This window comes from Alosa sapidissima, chromosome 17, assembly GCF_018492685.1.
Source record: "Alosa sapidissima isolate fAloSap1 chromosome 17, fAloSap1.pri, whole genome shotgun sequence".
Lineage (NCBI taxonomy): Eukaryota > Metazoa > Chordata > Actinopteri > Clupeiformes > Clupeidae > Alosa > Alosa sapidissima.
The window spans coordinates 8,095,175-8,116,765 of record NC_055973.1 but is presented as its reverse complement, the minus strand read 5'-3'; the positions used below and the strand labels follow the sequence as shown (position 1 = coordinate 8,116,765).

At 44.0% G+C, this 21,591-nt stretch overlaps 1 protein-coding gene across 6 annotated transcripts in view; it reads left to right on the top strand.

Moving 5' to 3' along the window:
- Window positions 1-21,591, top strand: part of ctnnd2a (catenin (cadherin-associated protein), delta 2a) — a 295,331-nt gene that overhangs the window by 222,046 nt on the left and 51,694 nt on the right. For all 6 annotated transcript variants that reach the window (XM_042068872.1, XM_042068871.1, XM_042068874.1 and 3 more), the window contains one exon: window positions 13,104-13,221. In XM_042068872.1, the coding sequence (XP_041924806.1) occupies window positions 13,104-13,221 (118 nt within the window). The remainder of the gene's footprint in view (window positions 1-13,103; window positions 13,222-21,591) is intronic.

Sequence of the window (21,591 nt, the reverse complement as noted above, 5' to 3'; positions counted from 1 at the left end):
ATTATGACATGTTTTATCAGTGTTTTCCAATGCAAAAAAAAGGTCAGAACTCGGTGACACTACCTGAACATGCTCAATACAGCACTATACAGTACTTGTACAGCCATTTGAAAACTACAGTGAAGTTAGTTACACATTGCTGTAGTTAGGGGAGTAAGTGAGTATAAGACACTGAATTCATACGTTTCACATTTTTACTGTATATGCTCTTTGCAATTCTACAGCATTGTGACAGAATTTGATAACTAGTTCAACAATTTTGTATGTAATGGCTCCATAAGTATAGTTCATTTTGACTGACATGACATAAACAAATGATAATGTTATAAAACAGCAGAGAATTGTACGAAAGCAACTGATACATGTCCAAAAGCATTTGCAATTTCTCAAAGGAGAAATTGCTACTATGATGTGCACAAATGACTAAATGTTGTGGAGGTTGAACTATTAGTTATGAGAATTTTCATTCTGATCTGAGAAAAGCACCAAAGCGACTGAGAAAAACTGTAACTTCATGGACATTATTTCTGGTCAGAACTATGAGCACTCCCTTCTGTGGGTGGTAGCACATTCATGGATAACATTTTGAGCAATTACAGGGTTTTTGCTTAATGTATGACTACAAGTGTTTCGTCCATCAATATAGCATTCGATTGGCTGCTTTAATGTCTATTTACACAGACATTGTGGCACTGAAAACTTTGTTGGAAGAAATGTAGTTTATATTGCACAAATTACTGAGAGACACAAGTGTCACTGGCAGACAGGCATGTACAAGGCATCTGGGCTGAAAAATCATTAGTTCTCTTTGATGAATGCTGTGTTTGGCTTAGCCTGCTTTGAAGTCTCCTGTGTAAAACTGTGGAAAATCTAGACGTATTACAACTGGCAAAGACTGAATTACGCTTCAGTCGTTAATGTCTCAATTTGAGCGTGTAGTATTTGTCAGTGCACCTCTCCCTCACTCGCAGTGTGAGCCCTGCACATCCGAGGGACCCATTGAAAATCAGTGAAGCGCTGTTTCTGAGATTGAAGCCCCGCCGCCCGACGGGACTCTGACACTCGGCGTCTGTAAATCACTTCCGAGAAGGAGAAATCAAATTTCTCAAAACCACAGGTCCTGACAGGAGAGAAAATCCCCGCTAACAGGGAGACATTTTCAGAGCCACAAAGCGCAATCCTTCATGAGATCCCCACAAAGTCATGCTGGCTTTTTCTTGGGAAGTGGGGGATTTTTCTCCATGACATAGTGTAGCAGAATAACCAAATGACTGGAAAGCTCTGGAGTTAACCACTGTCTTCTGAAAAAACATTGCACTATGTGGCCAGTGTGGGTGCTCTCCTTTCCATACACAGAGCCAGCTCTACTATGCATCTAAAACAGTGAGTGTTCATCTATCAGGGATATCCCAGGATCCACTTAAACAAGATTGTAGAACAGTCTGCATTCTCACCTTATTTAGATCTGGTGGATCCAGAGCAGACCATTGGACAGGAGCAGAATGGATGTAAACAATGTACATCCATGTTAAAGACTTACTTTATTGGACACCTTGATGATGATCACTATGAATGCTACTGTAGGCACATGATAACACTGTCATTTATTGTTGAGAAGAGCTGAAATGATAGATTATTGATAGGTACAATGACTGAGTTCAGTCTATTGATATGGTGCACAGAGGTTTTTTTAAGGGGTGGGAGGTAGTCTTCTGTTGTCTCCACCACCTCCTTTTGGACACACTCATCCCACAGTAGTGAGTCTCTGTGAGCAGCAGGTCACCCAAGAGATGGCAGGCTGGCTGTCCACTGACCACTGGCCGGCCGGCCCGCCAGGTCGCAGGAGGTGGAGGTGGGGGGCGGCGGGTGGAGGAGGCCGGACTTGATGAATGGAGCCTGTCAGCGCTGGGGCCGAGCCGGAATGAGCTCAGAGAAAGAGAGAGCTGCTCAGGGCCGTGCGAGGGTGACCAGAGTGTAGGGAGTATTATAAGAGCATAGCGTAGCGTAGCATGTGAGTATAGTATACCTGTGACGATGAACGATGAAAGCTCAGAAGATTGGTGATAGTAGCGCGAGTACACTGTGTGTTGCGAGTGCAGCGTCTTTGTGTGACAAGACTGCCATGGAGAGTGGTGAATGTGGTGACAGTATCGTGAGACAGGTTGGTGGGTATCGTGAGTGTAGTGAACAGAGATGGGGAAAACTGCGGCTTCAGGGTAAAACCCACTAATCACTAGTCACTAAACCAGATGATTCTTATTAGTTCAACCAGTCAGGTAGATGAGCTGATGAGTGATCACCTATTTCAGGTAGAACCCATACATAGTAGGACTTTTACTTTCTGAAGCCGGATGTCACATCTCTGGTAGTGACTTTAGATAGATGATAGATAGATAGATAGATAGATAGATAGATAGATAGATAGATAGATACTTTATTGATCACCATGGGGAAATTCAAGGTCTCAGTAGCATACAAACATCACACACAACATGCACTTACAGCAGAAAAAGTAATATAAGTATATAAATAGTGAGTGCAGTGGTGAACGTGAGTGAGCTCAGTGAATGTGGTGAGAGTGATGCTAGTGTACAGCAGCAGTCGTGTCTGTTGTGGGTCAAGCTGCTGTGCTGGCCGGGTGTGATTTCTCCCGTGGCCCACGACGGTTCCTCTCGACGGTTCCTCACGACGGTTCCTCTCGACATGCTGCTCGCTTGGCACGGTTCAAGGACACATCTCAACCGCTAGGTGTGAGAGTAGAAAAGACAGTGTGAAGTGGGGTTGGTTTTACTTCTTGCTGGCTGCAGACCATGACACATACGTTATAGCTCTGCTAAACAAACTCAAGGACATCCATGTCTGAGGCATTTCCTATGCATTCTCTCTCTCTCTTTCTTTCTCTCTCTCTCTCTCTCTCTCTCTCTCTCTCTCTCTCCCTCTCTCTCTCATGCCCTCTGTCTATGAATCCGCTCCTACGTCTCAACTGTCTCCAGTCCGGCTCCCAATGCAGCCAATCACAGGCTTCTTGACATCGGCATGCATGAGATGCAAATAGAGGCCTGTGAACTGATATGGAGGGTATCTAGATGCAAATATGAAGTACACGTCATTATTTGGATTATTCGGCCATATGTCTTATCACACACACACACACACACACACACACACACACACATACACACACACACACACCTAAGCTCTCTGCAGAGGTAATTGGGATTATTAAGAGCAGGTTGCTGGCAGGAGAAGGTGTCCTGCAGTGGAGAGCTGTGGGAAAGGGAAGCAGCTCTGATGTTGGCACACCAGTCTTTGCTCAGATAGACCTGCTGTCACTTCCACAGCTTGATTTATTTAGTTATTTATTTATTTATTTATATATTACTAACTTACTAACTAACTTACTTATTTACTTATTTATTTAAGTATTTGTCTTTTGTTTGTTTGATTCTTTTTAGAGACTGCTCCCCATAAACTTGGCACCAGCCACCCCAGTTGGTTCTACATTAGGTTCCCTGCTGCATAGCCAGGCTTATCCGCTCAAACACAACAACCCCTGTGGAGACATGCACCTTTGGCCTGTGCGGAGGTCCCCTGGTGGCCCCTGCTACCCCAGGCAAAGGGCATCCGTCCAGGCGGGGCTGCTGCTGCTGATGACATGCTGCTGTTTTCTCTCCACTGCCAAAGGCAAATAGCAGAGAGTGCCTTGCTTGCCTGTGAATCCATGAGTTTACACAGAGGTCATTACAAACAAACACACAAACAAATAAAAACGAAAAAAGCAGAAGTCAGATCATGGACAGGCCACCTGGTGAAATCTTACTTGGGCTGGTGGCATTTGTTAGAAACACATCTTCCTAATGAAATGATAATCAAGCATTGGCCAAAGGATGACTGCAGTTACCAAAAACAGGGGTGTGAGCAGGGGTCCATGCGCCCTTAGCTAAGTCTTTGATGCAAGGCAGGGTGCCTTGGTTAAGACCCCAGTCGTGGCAGGGGTCCATTGGTGTAGTTTTATGTCGAGTTAGGGGCGTCTGGGTGAGATGCCAGTACAGTCTGTCTGTGCCAAGGGCATGTTGAGAGGAGTCCACTGGCCAGTCACTTGCACACAGTAAACAGTGGTCATCAAAATGCACAAATTGCCCATCTGGTAATGTCACTACAACCAGATACATTTATTTTGTCAACGGATATATACAGAAGAAAATTGGCTGATGTTTTGAATAACCATATTGTTTTTAAGCAGTTGTTTTTAAGTGTAGTCATTGTTATCATAGAGGAGTGAACAAAATTCTACTTTTAGATTGCTGTAATACTGTAATGTTGCAATATGTTTAGGGGCATATTGGACCTAAATGAACCATTCAGGGCTAGTAGTGTGATTAAAGTGCATGAGGCCAGTGCCTGTTTTAGGGAATGTGTTTGAGTCAGGGGCACTTTTAGGGGTGTATTACATAAGCCATAAGTCGTCTCACTAGGACAGCAAAGCACACTGAAAATAAATAGCCATGCCCAGCCTGAGTCCACGCAAACTCCCCACAGAGAGGGGGAGTCCAGGCAGGGACTCCAGCCCGACAACAATGAGTGAGAAATGGTCATTTTTCATCGAGAATGAGTTTAAGCACTGACCTAGCATAATGAGCTGAATGACCCCATTGTAGTTTAAGTAGCTGGTTGAAAGCATCCACTTAATGAAATTCTGGTACATAAAACTGCAAGATTGGCTCTGAAAAGACTATTGCACTTTAACTATGGAGTAATTTTAAGGCACTCTTGATTGAATGCCATGCTAGCAGTGTTACAATATGTAATTAGCTAACAAAGAATGCTAATTGATTAGATGGAATTTATTGAGAGTGACAGCAAATAAATTACATGAATAAGCAATAAAAGCCAGTAGGCTCATTAACTGCTAAGAATTAGCCATCGCTTGCCAGGAAATTCAAAGAGAACCAGTGGATTGGAGTTCATGCTAACATTTTAGTTGCATTTCTGTTGTAATGGTCGTAACTTAGGAATTAAATGAATGTGCTTTAAACAGTTAGGGATGTTTATGATAGTCACCAGACACAAAAGAACACACACATGAAGCATCTTCATTTTAATGTGTTCCCTCTCTTTTCCTTTTTGCCTTAATTCTGCTCTCCTACACAAATCATGAACACACACACACACAATCTCATGCACCACATGAGCTACTAGGGGGATTCAGGTGGAGAATTTCTTCTCTCCTGTCCTCTCCACCTTCATTTGTTGCTCCCGGAATGCTTTATGAGGGGTGTCAGAGTGCAGTTCTGCCTTGTCAGCAGCATGGACCCTCTCTCTTTCTCTCTCTCTTTTTCTCTCTCTATCCCTCTCCAAATTCTGGATTTATGAAATAACTCCAGCCGTCTGGAAGGCTGGCAAAGGCTCCCTGATTCTTGGGCCTAGTCTGTCAGAACAGGGGCCCTCCATCAACATGACGCTGAGATAAATCAGGAGGTGACAGCAACCTAATTGGGCCCCATTTCCACCCCCGTCGTCGGCCTCAGACCATTCGCTGTGCAAGGTGGATAGTCCGCTTTTGCATTTGCACTCACATGTAACGTGAAGTGAGCAGAGGTAGATTAAAGTAGCTCAAATTCAAGCAATTATGATAATATTAGCAACTGTGTCACTGTCGATGCACCCCCAATGTAGTGTATGTGTGTGTGTGTGTGTGAGAGAGAAGGGTATCTTCTGCTGTAGTGTCTTACAGCTGTTGAGGAATTAGTTGTTTGTTTCAGCAGAAGTGTGATTATTAGCATGCTAAACTACATGAGAAGGTCAATTAGAATATGTTCCTTATTAGGCTACTAAGGTTGTGTGTGTGGAGAAGAAAACTCCAGGCCCTGAAAGCAAATAAACATTTTAATTGGTGCTTACCCACATCCCCCACCTCCACCCCTCCCCTCCCCGCAAGAATAAAGTGAATTAAGGTGCAAGAGAGTGAGAGAAAAAGAGAGAGAGAGTGAGAGAAAGACAGCGAACTTGCTTCCTTTTATGTGTGAGCACTCTTAACCCAGGGGTGTCATCTGACGGCGTGCGGATGCTAATGGAGCCTGTTAAGTGTTTGGAAATAGGCTCCCTGCGCGTTGCCGTGCACTTGTGAACCTGCCCTAGCACTTCTCATCATCGTTCACAGCCAATCAGGACCCTCTGTGGCCCCAGCGCCCCGCTGTCTTCAAATGCCAATCAGAGCTGTTTGTAATTCCTGCACAGTCCGGCACCGAAGCTCTCAGAACCGAGACTCGAGATCCAGCTGAGCTAGGCCGCTCCTCTCCAAAGTCTCGTTTTACTCCGATCATCGTTTAGCGATACACAGACCCTCTTTTTGAACACTCTCTGAGTTACGATAGTTGTAGCACAATTATGCAGTCCCATATTCTCAATAAGACCTGAGGGAATCTATAACACATTGCTTGCAGTCTTAGTGTAATAAACATCACAAATGCATCCTGTAATACTATAATGTGTTACTCATGACGTACTCTGTACTGGTATTAGAAGCTTTTTGAGTGATCAAAATACGAAGTGAATGTGCTGCATACAGGATAATATGACAGTTCTCTCACTTGAGAGAAATAAACTCTAAGACAATCAAAAGGTTCTCTTTCCGTTGACAGCACTTCAAAGTCACCTGTAGGGAAAGAACAATCAAAAGATTTTGTTTTTCCAGTTAGGTATCCTAAAGTTGTTGCATTTACACACACACACACACACATGCACACATACTCGCACATACATACTCACATACATACTTACACAGGCCAGTTTTTTTTTTTTGTCCTCCTGCAGATGGCATGAATTTCCTGCCGACTTCATTTGTGCTTCCTCAGTAGTTGCCGGCACTATACAGATCTGCATTGTTATTTCAGGGGCATCTCCAAAAACATTTTTAGATTTTCATGAAGTCATTATTCTCTTTCTGACCATTACAGGGACTACAACCACTGTTATCAGTCCATAAATTCATCCCGGCAGAAATGCAAATTTACAGAATGAACTCCTAGCGCTCAGTTAAATGCAATTACAGCCTTTTCTTTATCCCCCCTCAAGTCTTACTGAAACACAATATTTATGAAAATGGCAGCTATTATGCGATTGCCTCCACCCTTCCCCGTGTTTGTTTGGAGTGCATCTCTGTCAGTCGTGCGGCTGGATATAAAAGGAATGGAATAAACAAGCTTCTTTTGACTGTTCCAGACATAATCGTGAGTGCTTCTGCCCTCGCGCACACCCTGTCTGCCGCCAAGAGGATGGCCTCAGAAGCACTTTATCTTCAGAGCGCTCGCGCAATTGCTTAAAAACTGACCCTCGCCATGTCAGCGGGGTCTGTCATAGTGTGTTAAGACTAGCACTTACTGATTGTAGGATATGTGTTTTTTTAATTTCTGGAGCTCTGTAGCCATTGACAGGAGGATGGAGAGCAGACCTGAAAGGAGTGAGAGAGAGAGACAGAGAGTGAGAATGAGAATAGTGGCCAGACTGAAAACCTGAGGGCTGTGCTACGAAGCACACTGGCTGGCTTATCCACTGCCTAGCTATGTACTGTGGGCCATTATTTCATTACCCCATACAAGGAGGTCCTGTTGATGCACCATCTGTCTGTTTGTTTGTTTGTTTTCCTGTTGTCTTGTAACGTGTTGCTGTTGTTGTTATTGTCTTGCAGGACTATATATATCAGTTCTATGACGTTCAGCGCCGGACATATGGCTGCCGTTGCTCAGTGTCCTCCTCAACTTTAGCCTATGTTTTTTTTTCATCTTTCTAGTGTTATTCTCGCACTTTTTTTATCATGTGTCATACGCTGATCACTTACAATAGACAGACTCTCTTAGATATTAAACTAAATCTGCAAGCCGCAACGACATTGTGGGGACTTTCACTCCGCTAGTTACCAAAGTTGTTTACATGGTTGTTTACCTTGGTTACCTGGGAAGAAACGCCGAAAAAGAGGTAGAAGAGCCGGGATATTGGTCAGATTGAGGAAAAGACAACATCGTCCTCCCCTTCCTAGCATTCTCCTGGCTAACGTCCAATCACTGGATAACAAGCTGGATGATTTCAGAGCCAAACTGGCGTTTCAACGTGATATCAAGAACTGCATGTCTTTGTTTTTACGGAGACGCGGTCGGACTCCTCGATTACAGACTGTCATTCGGCCGGAGGGACTCTCCATCCATCGGCAGGATAGAACAACGGAGTCGGGCAAAAACAGAGGAGGTGGTGTGTGCATTCTGGTTAACAAATGCTGGTGTGTGGACGTACAAACGACATCGATAGGGTGCTCTCCTGACCTCGAACATCTCATGGTCAAATGCTGGCCTTTCTATCTACCCAGGGAATTCTCAGCAGTCTTTTCCATCGCTGTTTATATTCCACCACATACTAACACCACACGGGCGCTGGACGACCTGTTTGAAATTATTGATCGGCATTAAACTCTGCATCCGGAGGCCGCATTCATAGTGGCCGGCAACATCAATAAAGCCAGCCTGAAGAAAGTTCTACCGAAATACCACCAGCATGTGAGTTTTCCAACTCAAGGTGATAACACCCTGGATCATGCATACACTCCATACAGCCATGCCTACAAAGCATGCCATCGTCCAGCCTTCGGTAAATCGGATCACTCTTCAGTCTTGTTACTGCCTGCCTATAGACAGAAGCTGAAATGCGAGCGGCCTGCGATTCGCTCAGTACAGTGCTGGACGGATCAATCGATCCATCGATGCCGCCCTGCGTGACTGTTTCCACACAACAGACTGGGGAGTTTTTCGGACTGCTGCTGATAACATCAACGATTACACTGAGTATGTAACGGGCTATATATGCAAATGCATTAATGACATTGTACCGAGGGTGACCGTACGAACTTTTCCTAACCAGAAGCCATGGGTGAACGGATAGGTATGTTCAGCCTCCAAGCTCGGACAGCTGCCTTCCATTCTGGCAATCCAAGCGAGTACAGTAAAGCACGTTATGAACTGAGAAAATCAATTAAAAGGGCTAAGAGACAGTACAGGGAAAAGGTGGAGTCACACTACAGTGGCTCTAACACCAGAGACATGTGGAGTGGACTAAAGACAATTACAGACTACTGAGGAAGGAGCGTCAGAGCAGAGGTCTCTGCATCTCTTGCAGAGGAGCTGAACTCCTTCTATGCCCGCTTTGAAAATGACATCAAGTCAGAGGCTCTGTTAGAGCAAGATTGCTGCCCATTTCAGTTATCTGAAAGAGATGTGTGTAAATCATTTAGAAGGGTGAATACACATAAAGCTCCAGGACCTGACAACATCCCAGGTCGTGTTCTCAAGGCTTGCGCATCTGAACTGGCTGAGGTCTTTATGGACATTTTTAATCTCTCCCTGCATCAGTCTGTTATCCCTGCATGTTTCAAGAGGTCCACCATCATTCCAGTCCCTAAGAAATCAACAGTGAGCTGCCTTAATGATTACCGACCTGTTGCTCTCACCTCTGTTGTTATGAAGTGTTTTGAGCGGTTAGTTAAAGATCATATTACATCCTCCCTGTCTTCTACATTAGATCCACTCCAGTTTGCCTATAGGCCAAACAGGTCCACAGACGATGCGATAGCATTTGCTTTGAACACTGCTCTTTCTCACCTGGATAAGAAAAACACCTATGTACGGATGCTCTTCATTGACTACAGCTCCGCTTTTAACACCATAGTTTGAGAAATTGAGAGACCTGAACATCAGTCCCTCTCTGTGCAGTTGGATCCTTGACTTCCTGACTGACAGGACACAGGCGGTACGGCTGGGTAACATCATCTCCTCCACTCTAACACTCAGTACTGGTGCACCGCAGGGATGTGTGTTAAGCCCCCTGCTGTACTCGTTGTATACTCATGACTGTGTGGCAACTCGCACCTTAAACACCACCATTAAGTTTGCTGATGACACCACCATAATCGGCTGTATCACGAGTGATGATGAGTCTGCTTACAGAGCAGAGGTGGCAACCCTGACATCCTGGTGCCAAGACAACAACCTGCTGCTCAACGTCAGCAAAACCAAGGAGTTGATTGTGGACTACAGGAGACAGCAGGAAGAGCACACACCCATTTTTATTGGAGGCACAGCAGTAGAGAGAGTCAGCTGCTTCAGATTCCTTGGAATTAACATCAGTGAGGATCTGAGCTGGTCACACCATAGGTATGGTCACAAAGTCAGCAAGACAGCAATCGCAAAGCTCTGCAAAGGGTGGTCAGGTCAGCGCAACGCATCACAAGGACTAAGTTACCAACTATCCAGGACCTTTACAGCCAGCGCTGCAGGAGGAAGACCAAGTGAATCCTCGCTGACCCCAGTCATTTCAGCCACAGTGTCTTCCCCCTCCTACCATCTGGTAGAAGGTACAAGAGTATGCGGACTTCTACGAGCAGATACAGAGATAGCTTCTTTCCACAAGCTACCAGGATGCTGAACTGTAATTCTCTTCCACATAGCTAATCAACCTCAAACCTCAGAACCCCCACCCAGACACACAACATACCCCCTCTCCACACACATACACACCTTTTCATCACCCCCCCCCCCCCCCCACACACACACACACACATACACACACAAAATACACCTTCTTAATTACTGCTTTTCAATTTTACTCTTTTACAGTAAGTTGAGCTGGCTCTTGAGAAGAATTTCATTACTTATAATTAATTTTATAAGTACATGACATGATTTTATAAGTACAAAACTACTTGAACTTGAACTTGAACTTGGACTAGGCAAAAAAGAATACATTTGGTGGGCTAGAGACGGAGCTGTTAAATTTGACAATGAAACCACATGAAGGAGCAGATGCTCACCCTTCTTAAGCTCCCTGTCCCTGAACCCCAACGTCAGCATGGTGAATCTATACCCTTGGCTAACTATGACACAGTGAACCAGCGTAGCTCTCATCACTGTCGCTGTGTGATTCATCACACTTCCTCTTCTGAAACTAGTGGCATGGGGCGCAGCACGCGCGACACGAGCACAGGAGGGTACTGCATAGCGCGATGCTGCTCAGCTCATAGCCTTATTGAATATTTAACGAGTCAACACAAGAGCTTAAGGAAATGAATAGCTGTATTTGTAGAAAATATGCTGTAAATGATCAAGGCACTGTAAGTGAGATTCCCCACGTCTACGCAGAGATAACAAGGCACGGGGAGTAAATGAGAATGTATGCTGAAGAAATCTGTAGCTCTGTCTGTCTCTCATCTACATGCTGCATTAAAACGAGAAATAGTGAATGATCCAGGCGGCATCGTGCGACACACAGGGAACTAATGGAAATGATGCATTGCGCCCCTTAGTTCCAATTCAAGCGGGCTGAGATTGTGTTTTGGCATCTTGGGCCGGGCTCCCTGGAGTCCCGTTGTGTTTCGCTCAGCTCCGACAGACACATGTGTCATGGTGGAGCCCTGGTGGGCCCATGAGGGTTTAAGCAAGATGAAGCTCTCGCCGCACAATGACATGACGAGAAGTAATGGCGTCTTGAGTGCGCCTCTTATTTGCTGTAATATTGAGTCAGCACCAAGGGGAATGTTGCACTGAAATATTCTTGCTTTCAACCTGAAGCATACTGTCAGTGTCAATATAACACCGCCTCCGTGCCAAGGTTTGTTCCATAAATAAAATTAGAATATTTTTCCAATCGCGACATATATTTTCTTTTCTCTTTTTCTCTCTCTCTCTCTCTCTCTGTATATGGATATCAATTTGACCTTCAGATGTCAAGAATATTTGTGCAATTTGTTTAGAATGATAAAAACAGAACTGACAGCTGAACATATTGTGGCTATGCTTTAATGTATTGTATTAATATTGCAAAAAAACATCCTTGAATTGACTTATGTTACCTTATGCAAATGGGGCCTCTTGAAAGATTTTTTCGCCTTCAGAGAAACATTATTCAAGTTCTTATAAATAGTCAAGCAACACATGGTGTCAACACTTCCTTCCCCTGGAGGATTAAAAATAATCAAATATGCATGTGTCAGACAGAGAGGGGGGGGGGGGGGGTGTCATTTAAATGACACAGAAGAATCTGATATGCAGAGTGGTCTCGTGATTGGCCATGAGGGGGGATGCTGCAGGGGACAGTTAATAGGTGCCCCTGAGCAGTAGCGTGTGTGTGTGTGTGTGTGTCTGTGTGTGTTTGTGTGTGTGTGTGTGAGAGTGTGTGTGTGTGTGTGTGTATGCGTGTGTGTATGTACTGTATGCGTGTGTGTGTGTGTGTGTGTGTGCATGTGAGAATGTGTCTGTGTGTGTATGGGTGTGTGTGTACTGTATGTACTGTATGCGTGTGTGTGTGTGTGTGTGTGTGTGTGAGAGAGAGAGAGAGAGAGAGAGAGAAAGAGCACATGTAAATATGTGTATCTGCATATATTGCATGTATGTATTCAAGGGGCCATGCATTTTGCATTTGTATGTGTCAGTGTGCACTCTCCAAAGAATCTTCCATGACCCTGAAGAATTATATTCTTTCCTAAAAGGGAACAGAGGAAAGAGTAGAGTTGTATCTTTTTGGAGGGAAATCATATTCCCTTTTGTTTCTGAGATAAAAGTATCCACAGGTGGTTCTATGAATTCTTTACGCTGCGTGAAGATGGTTCTAAGGTTCTTAACTGAAGAGTGGCTGTCTAAAACTCCACTGGCAAATGAGCAGTAATGGTACACCTGGTTCAATGGTGGTGAGGTGGAGAGAAGATAAGATGAGATGAGACGAATGGAGATGAGAGGGAGAGAGGAAAGCAGAGGAGGATGTAAGATCTAATGGGAGAAGGAGACAGTGCAACCCTGAGCAGTCAGTCACACATGATGGAGGTCTGGGGATCCATGGCAACGTGTGAAGCTGGAGCTTTCTATTAAAGGCCTCGTCTGTAACAATGAATAATCTATCATTCACCCAAGTGTATGAAATCTTTAGCACTGCATGTGTTATATAGCAGGGAATATAGCAGCCAATTTTTTGCAGTTTGTTTTGGCAGTTTGGTCTCGTGTTGGTGTAGGCTAACATGTTTTTGTGTGTGTGTGCGTGTGTGTGTGTATGTGTGTGTGTGTGTTTTGCAGGAACGTGAGCTCAGCAGGGGAAGAGGCTCGTCGGCGGATGCGCGAGTGCGAGGGCCTGACGGACGCGCTGCTCTTCGTCATCCAGACCTCTCTGGGCAGCACCGAGATCGACAGCAAGGTGGGGCTCAGCTACCTCTCCCACTCTCTCCTCTTCCTCCTGCTCTTCCTCCTCTTCTTCCTCTTCCTCCTCTCATTCCTCTGCACCCAGACCTCTATGGACAGCACCAAGATCGAACCATAAGGTCTGGGTGTGTCTTCTCTCCTCCCCCTCCTTCTCCACCTCCATCCTTCCCTCCCCTTCCATTATCGGTAACACTTTACGGTAAGGGTACATGAATTATCATGAATTCATGTATGAATTAATTCATGATTAACATATTACTTCATTCTTTAATATCTCATGAATCATCAGAAATTTACAAGAGTTCATAGTCTGTCATTCATGACCTCATACATGAACAACACATCAACTAAAGCATTAAGTATGTTGAGCACATCATTATGATTTATGATCATGAATGAATGATCATGATGATTTCTTTTTCTGCCAAAAATGTTGTCATCACTATTCAAATTCTGTTTTGAACACAACTTGTGCAGTTCTCTAAACACATGCCATAGTTCACACTTTAGTTGAGGGGCCACAAACATGATGAACTCATGAGTAATTAACCTAACATACATGTAATCATGATGATCATGCTTAAAGAAGCCCTATGCGACAATTTTAGCAAAAATGACCTTAATTATGCAGGTTGAGAGTCGTTCTGAGATGTAACTCAGCGGAAATATCCAATCGCGCCTCGGAAATGTAGTCAGATTGTAGTTTATAACAAGACTGCAAAACGGACTCCGACTTGGCTTTGTTGCTGTTGAAATTGTAAGTAGCCTACCCTTGGGTGAACTTAGTTTTTGTAATGTGATTTGATAGTCTCTTGAACAATGTGTTTGCTCAACCGTTTTATTGTGAGCCCTGTATGTGTTTAGCTTGGTTTCTTGATGGCTAGCTCGCTAGCTAGTGGGGGTTTAGCGTAGCAGTCACTTGCTACCCAAGCTGCAGGGGGAGCTATGTCGTGAAAAATGTGAGCCCAAATCAGGCAAAAATCCAAAAACAGTGAAGGAATAAACAGACCTGCATAGGGCTTCTTTAAGAAATCATAATGATGTACCCATCGTACCTAATGCTTTAGTTGATGTGTTGTTCATGCATGAGGTCATTAATGACATTACATATGAACTCATGTAAATTCCTGATGATTCATAAGATATAAAGGAATGAAGTAATGCATAAATCATGATAATTCATGTACCCTTACCGTAAAAAGTGTTACCCAATTATCTCCTCTCCTTCCATCCCAGTTGTTTTGTGTTTACCCTCTTGCTCCTCTCCCCTGTCCTCCCTCTGTACCCTCTCCCTCTCTGTCCTCTCCTGTTCTCACCTCTCACCTGCCCCATCCTACACCCCCCGCACCCCCCACATACACCTCCTCGGTCAGTAGGTATATTCGTGTGTGTCACCTGAACAGAAATGGCTGATTCAACTATTTGTTGTGTGTGTGTGTGTGTGTGTGCACATGTGTGAAGGTGAGTGGGCGGGAGATGGTTTAATGATTTTGCACTGTGTGTGTGTGTGTGTGTGTGTGTGTGTGTGTGTGTGTGTGTGTGTGTGTGTGTGTGGAGACAAGAGACAGAGTGAGTGAGTATGAGAGGAAGGTTGTTTTGCTCAACAAACCAACAAACAATCAGCTCTTTGCACGGTTGCATTTTCAAGGTTGCCAGATCCACTGCATGTCCCCCACAATGGCAGCCTTTAATCAAAATGGAACGCCCCATCTCGCTGCCTGCCCGTTGGGCTGCTGTGGCGGGAATCTGCTGGCTCCGCACTAATGAATACCGAGTGCCTGACTTTGTGCACGGTGAGAAAGCTGGCCCAGTTTCGAGTCTGCGGCCACGTCCAACCCAGAAGCACTGACCCATTTTGTGCCCACCCACCGGACTCCTCAGCCCACCCTTGCTGAGGGTCTTTGTCTACCTCACTGACTCACACACTCACACGCAGTATTTCAGTCAGACTTTCTGTCTATCAACTCAAAGAGGTCCCTCCCTCTGCAGGTGTAACAGAGGCGAACTGAGCTAGCATGCTAGTTGCGCATGTAAATCCTCACACCCCTAACCTTAAGAATAAGAAAATGGTTCTCTTTGTGAATGTTTGTTACATGCATACACATTATGGAAATATCCACTTGAATTATAAATGATCTGAGGCATGCCCAGCGTACATTTAAGTGCCATTATTCAACAATGGCTACATGTCAATCCGTTTTAGCTCCATTTATCAGGGCATTTAAATGTACGTTCAAATTTAATACATACGTTAAATCATGACATCCGTATGCTGAAGTGTTCTGTTCTAAGATGCATCATGAAAGTGAAGGAAGTGAAGTGTTCAACAGCTCTGGATGATCTGGTGTTATGCTGGATTTTAAGGGTGAGCTTGACGTCAATAACTCAACATCTATCACTGGGGCCAGTAGAATTGGTTTTGGTTCCTGTGAAAAGTAGTTATCTCTTACAGGGGTGTCACTTCAACAGTCCACAAACTACTGTTGGCGGTCCTTCCACACAATCTCCTTGCAGCATTTTGCCCCTTAAGGTCTTCATCTCTCCAAGAGGCCTCTCAGGTCGTATTTGCAAGCAGTGACTCAGACAGCTGCCGTGGAGAAGGCCCCCACTAATCCTGCAGCCGGTGACAAAGGATGACTGCAATGTGACACCTGCGGTTAAGAAATGTCACAATAATTACGAATTTGCTCGCTCATGCTGTTGACGAAACCCCATGAATTAGTGCGCCGTTAAAATCATCTCTACTTCACTTTCTTGCCCTCGGGGGGCTCAAAATGAAATTCCTCATTATTTTCCTTCTCCTCAGGTTTGTTGAAGGCGAAGCACAGTGAGACAGGTGACTTTGCCAGCTCGTTGTGATTGGCTGGACCGAGGTCATTTGCGCCATTTCCCGCTCACTACCTGCCAGGCAGACTCCACATAAACATCCCCAGTCTACTCTATCTTTTAACTTTTACATGGCATTAATAAACCCACTGATAGGCCTACTCTAGGCCTTCAGGGGGGAGGTAGAGAGAGTGAGAGAGCGAGAGAGAGAGAGGGAGAGAAGGCTTCAGTCACTAGAATCCCCCTCTCAGCCCGTGCTAGATTATTTCTTCCGTGCAGTTCCCTGGGCGCTTCCGCCTGTGGTGAGGTAATTGCGGGAAATGTGGTTCCATCAGCCAGCTGTAACTGCACTCAGTTAATCTGCTCCGAGCCTGCAATCGTTTCAGAAGATGCTGCTGAGGCTGCTGCAGCAGCAGAGAACCTTTGGAAGTCTGATCAGTGTGAAGATACAGTGTGCAGTGTGTCGACGCTGCTCGACCTGACGTGTGTTCAAAGGCTTATCTTGTGTCATTGAATTTCACAAGGATCAGTGCATCTTCTCCTGTCCGGACCTGTGTCAATGTGTACACACTTCCTCAATGACTTATTTACCCACGCCTCATTGGCTGAGTCTTAGCCATTAGCCTATCGGAACATAGGTTGAAACATAGGTTGAAATCTCCGAGGCCCTGGGATTTGACCTGTCTGTCAAAAGTGAAAATGGTAAAGTAGTGAAACAGGGAGAGGAAGAGAGGGTCAAATGACTTAGTCATTAAAACACTTGAATGACACTTGCATCGTCTTTAAAGTATTGATGCATTGCATGGATCAGTATTTGTGCTGATACTGACACCATTACAAGGGTCGGGTATCAGATGCAATCAACATCTGATATGATTATGTAATTATGAAAATAATGTAAATTTGTGATTATGTAGATCTTCATCTACAATATTTGGTTACACTTTACTTGACAGTGTCGACATAAGAGTGACATGACACTGTCATGAATGTGTCATAAACAAGTCATGGCCATCGTTGCCCCTTGCGTTGGCCGTGATGCCCCTTTGAAAATCAGATGTTTACAGGCCACTGTGGCCTTGGTGCCCCCTTCTTTGAATATTCTGGTTTGCGTCCGACTAATAGCAAATACAAAATAAATGTTACAAATATCGCCTACATATCGGTAAATATTAAAATCAGAGGATATACAGCTGACTAAGAGTTTGTGAAAGTAGCCTTAATTATCACAACATGCTAAGCATGCATCTAGGCTATTTGGTTATGGTTATGGTTATGGATTTAGCAGACGCCTTTGTCCAAAGCGACACATAAATACAAAACAACATAATAATATTTAAAATTGAACAGGGAACAGATTAAAATGTAGGTCAAATATAGTAAGGAGAATAGTTGTAGTACACAATAATATTAATTCAAGCAATAGCCTAATAAAAAGCAATGTAAAAAAGGGGAAAGGCAATAATAAAACAATAATGTCAATTCAATCAATAATATAAAAACAATGACATGCTAAGACTACATTAAGGAGAATATCAATAATAAACAATAATGTCAAATTAATTAACAGCCCAATTAAAATAAAACAACATTATATAAACCATAACACATAAGCGCTTAAACAACTAAGTATATGTTGAATAGGAATGTCTTTAGACCCCTCTTAAACGACCCAAAACTACCACAGGAACGGAGAGCACTGGGCAGTTCATTCCACCAACATGGAACCACTGAAGAAAAGAGTCTGGAATTAGACCCAGTTTTCATGACTGGTCGACACAACATACGCTCACCAGAAGACCGCAGTGGGCGGTTGGGGATGTAAGGCTTGATTATTGAATTAAAATAACTAGGAGCAGATCTAGTTAGTGTCCTATAGGCCAAAGTGAGAGATTTAAATTTAATTCTGGCTACTATAGGGAGCCAATGGAGAGTAACTAGGAGAGGAGTTACATGTGTCCTCTTTGGCTGATTGAAGACCAGGCGTGCTCCAGCATTTTGAATCAGCTGTAATGATCTTATTACACAAGCGGGTAAGCCAGCTAATAGTGAATTACAATAGTCCAGCTTAGAGATGACCATGGTCTGAACAAGAAGTTGTGTGGAATCTTGTGTCAGATAAGGTCTGATCTTCCTAATGTTGTAAAGCATAAACCGACATGATTTTGCAATAGAAGCTATATGCTCAGAGAAGTTAAGTCGGTCATCAATTACAACGCCCAAGTTTCGTGCCGATCTAGTTGGGGTCAGTGAAGTTGAGTCAAGCTGGATGTTAATCTGTTGGGGAATAGCTGTTTTAGCTGGAAACACCAAAAACTCTGTTTTTGAGAGATTAAGCTGAAGGTGCCGATCTTTCATCCAGGCTGAAATATCCTTAAGGCATGCAGAAATCCGGTGGGAAACACTAGAGTCATCAGGTGGGAAAGACAGGTAAAGTTGAGTGTCGTCTGCATAACAGTGATAGTCAAATCCATGGGAGCGAATGGTATCACCTAAGGAAGTGGTGTAAATAGAGAAAAGCAAGGGTCCTAATACTGATCCCTGAGGCACACCTGTGGTGAGGTCATGAGACTTAGATACCTGTCCCTGCCAAGACACGTTGAAAGAACGCCCTTTAAGGTAAGATTCAAACCAGTCAAGAGCTTTTCCAGAAATTCCCAGTTCAGATAGTATAGATAGGAGAATGTCATGGTTAACAGTATCAAAGGCTGCAGATAAATCTAGTAGAATTAATACTGATGACTGAGCAGAGGACTTAGCTACTCTCAATGCTTCAGTCACAGACAGAAGAGCAGTTTCAGTAGAATGACCACTCTTGAAACCAGACTGCATAGGGTCTAGTAGATTATTCTGATGAAGAAAGTCACAAACTTGCTTGAAGACCACTTTCTCCAAAACCTTTGACAAGAAAGGAAGAAGGGAGACAGGTCTGTAGTTCTTCACCTCAGTTGGATTAAGTGTACTTTTCTTTAGCAGAGGTGTAACCCTAGCCTGTTTAAAATAATAAGGAACTATTCCAGAACTGAGTGAAGCATTAAATACATGTGTGACTGCTGGTAGAACAGCGGGTGAGATAGACTGTAGAAGAGTGGACGGAACAGGATCTAATGGGCATGTTGTTGGACGACATCGCTGAAGCAATTGAGAGACTGCTTCCTCATCAAGAGGAGAGAAAGAGTCAAATGATGCGGCCCTCCTTATAGGAGCATCAAACTGAGCACTTATTTTAGCAACTTTTTCAGTGAAAAATGTTGCAAAGTCATTTGCTGACAGTGAAGTAGTTGATGGTGGTGGTGGAGGATTGAGAAGAGATTTAAAAAAAAAAGTTTTCTACTGTCAGTGGCGCTCTCAATCTTGCTTTGATAGAATGCCTTTTTTGCAAGTGTAACAGTGGATGAAAAGGATGACAGCAAAGACTGGTAGTTACTAAGATCATTTCCATCTCTGGATTTACGCCATTTCCTCTCAGCAGCTCTAAGTTCCTTTCGTACTGAGACTATACTGTTCGTCAGCCATGGATGGCGAGGTTTAGAACGAGTAGGTCTTGAGGAAAGAGGACGTGCTGCATTCAGACAAGATGCCAGTGTAGAGCAGAGAGTCTCTGTAGCGTCATTAACCTCAAGTGCCAAGAATGAGCTAGGAGTAGGTAAAGCAGATGTTACTAATGTTGCAAAATGGTCGCTTGAGAGGCTTCTAAAACGTCCCACATACTCGACGCACCCGACCAGTAGCGCGACAATGTGACGTCACAGAAGCGCCGTAACCATTTATACTCGCGCGTGGTGGTCGCAACACTAGTTGCAATATTCTCCTGAACAGAGGTGTCGCTGTTGTGAAAAGACTAACATTAACTACTTACACAGCAGAAGAAGCTGCAGTAAGAAACACCAGTAGCTAGCCTCTGTGATGGTACTTCAGACTTTGGTTGCTACTATTCACAACTACCATCATCATTATCATGTAGTTTCCAAGGTGTGTGCACAGGTAGATAGATAGATAGATAGATGGATATATAGATAGGTACTTTAGTCATCCCGAGGGAAATTTTAATAATTTAAACAGTTTAGTTAGCTAGCTAGCTAGCTAGCAGCTGGCTGAGTTTGTGTAATTTCCTGAAGTGGAAAGAGATTTTGTTCAGGCCTTAATAGATATCCTTTGTTTGAAAATAAATCGTTTCTATTCTTTCCTCTTAATTCCATGTGTTGCAACTCTCACTGGTAACTTTGTTAACTTATCCAGCAAACTATTAAAAATTCACGACTGTAACAAAACACTGCAACTCGCTTGCCCTCGAACTAGTCCATCTTCCTGTTTCCGCCTTGTCGCGCTCGTCTGAAAAAAAATGAGTGGTGCGCTACCTCGCGCTACACGGCCAAAACCATAGACATAATATACATAGACGCCGCATCGACCGCTGCTCCCTACTAGCGCTGACGAGATTTGGAGCCGCCATCTTGGACCGGTCATCCACTCCACTCAGTGTAATCTGTTTGGCCGGTGCAATGAGCTGTCAGCACACTTAATTAATCATATCTCACTGAATACCGAACAGATTTTCACGCGGTTTTTTTTGCTGCAAATGTCATACATGTAGCTATGATACAGGCCACATTGTTCGAAAATACAAAATACAACCAATAGTACGGTAATGTTAAATCTTACTTGTGAAAAGTAAATCCCCCGAGTATGGTCCGCCGATTTGAGCAGGAACATGCTGCACAGTGCTGTCATCTTGTGTTTTCTGCTGCAACGCAATGAGGAGTATGACCGGTCCAAGATGGCGGCCGCATTTCTTGTTTCCAGCAGCCAATGCGGCGTCTATGTATATTATGTCTATGGCCAAAACCCTGGCGCGCCAGAGAGATCTACGTCATTTTGACGTCACATTGTCGCGCTACCGGTCGGGTGCGTCAGGTATGTAGAAGCCTTTAGATGACGCCGGAACGAAATTATCGGAGGAGGAGTTGCTGGGTTATCCAGGAGACGCACAGAGAATCTGATAAAGTGATGATCCGATACATGTAATGGATTAACCAAAACGTTGTCTGTATTACAGTTACGTACCAGAATTAAATCAAGATCTTTACCAGTCTTGTGAGTAGGAGCACTGTGGACACGTGTGATATTAAATGAGGAGAGTAAGGACAGGAAGTCAATTGAAGACGAGTTATCCAAATGAATATTAAAATCGCCAAGGATTAATAATGGGCATGCATCCATTGGAATAGCAGACAGTAGAATGTCCAACTCGTTCACAAAGTTCCCAAGTTGTCCTGGAGGGCGATAAATAACCACCAAGTATAATTTGTATGGTTCAGTTATCATGATGGCATGATATTCAAACGAGTTGTGGACCTGAGCAGGCAGCAACTGTGTAAACCTCCAATCATCAGAGACGAGAAAGCCTGTCCCGCCTCCTCTACCAGACGAACGACTGGTATGCGAAAAAGCATAACTGGTCGACAACGCTGCAGGCGTGGCAGTATTCTCCGGCCTAATCCACGTCTCTGTAAGCGCAAGCAATTGAAGCGATAACTGT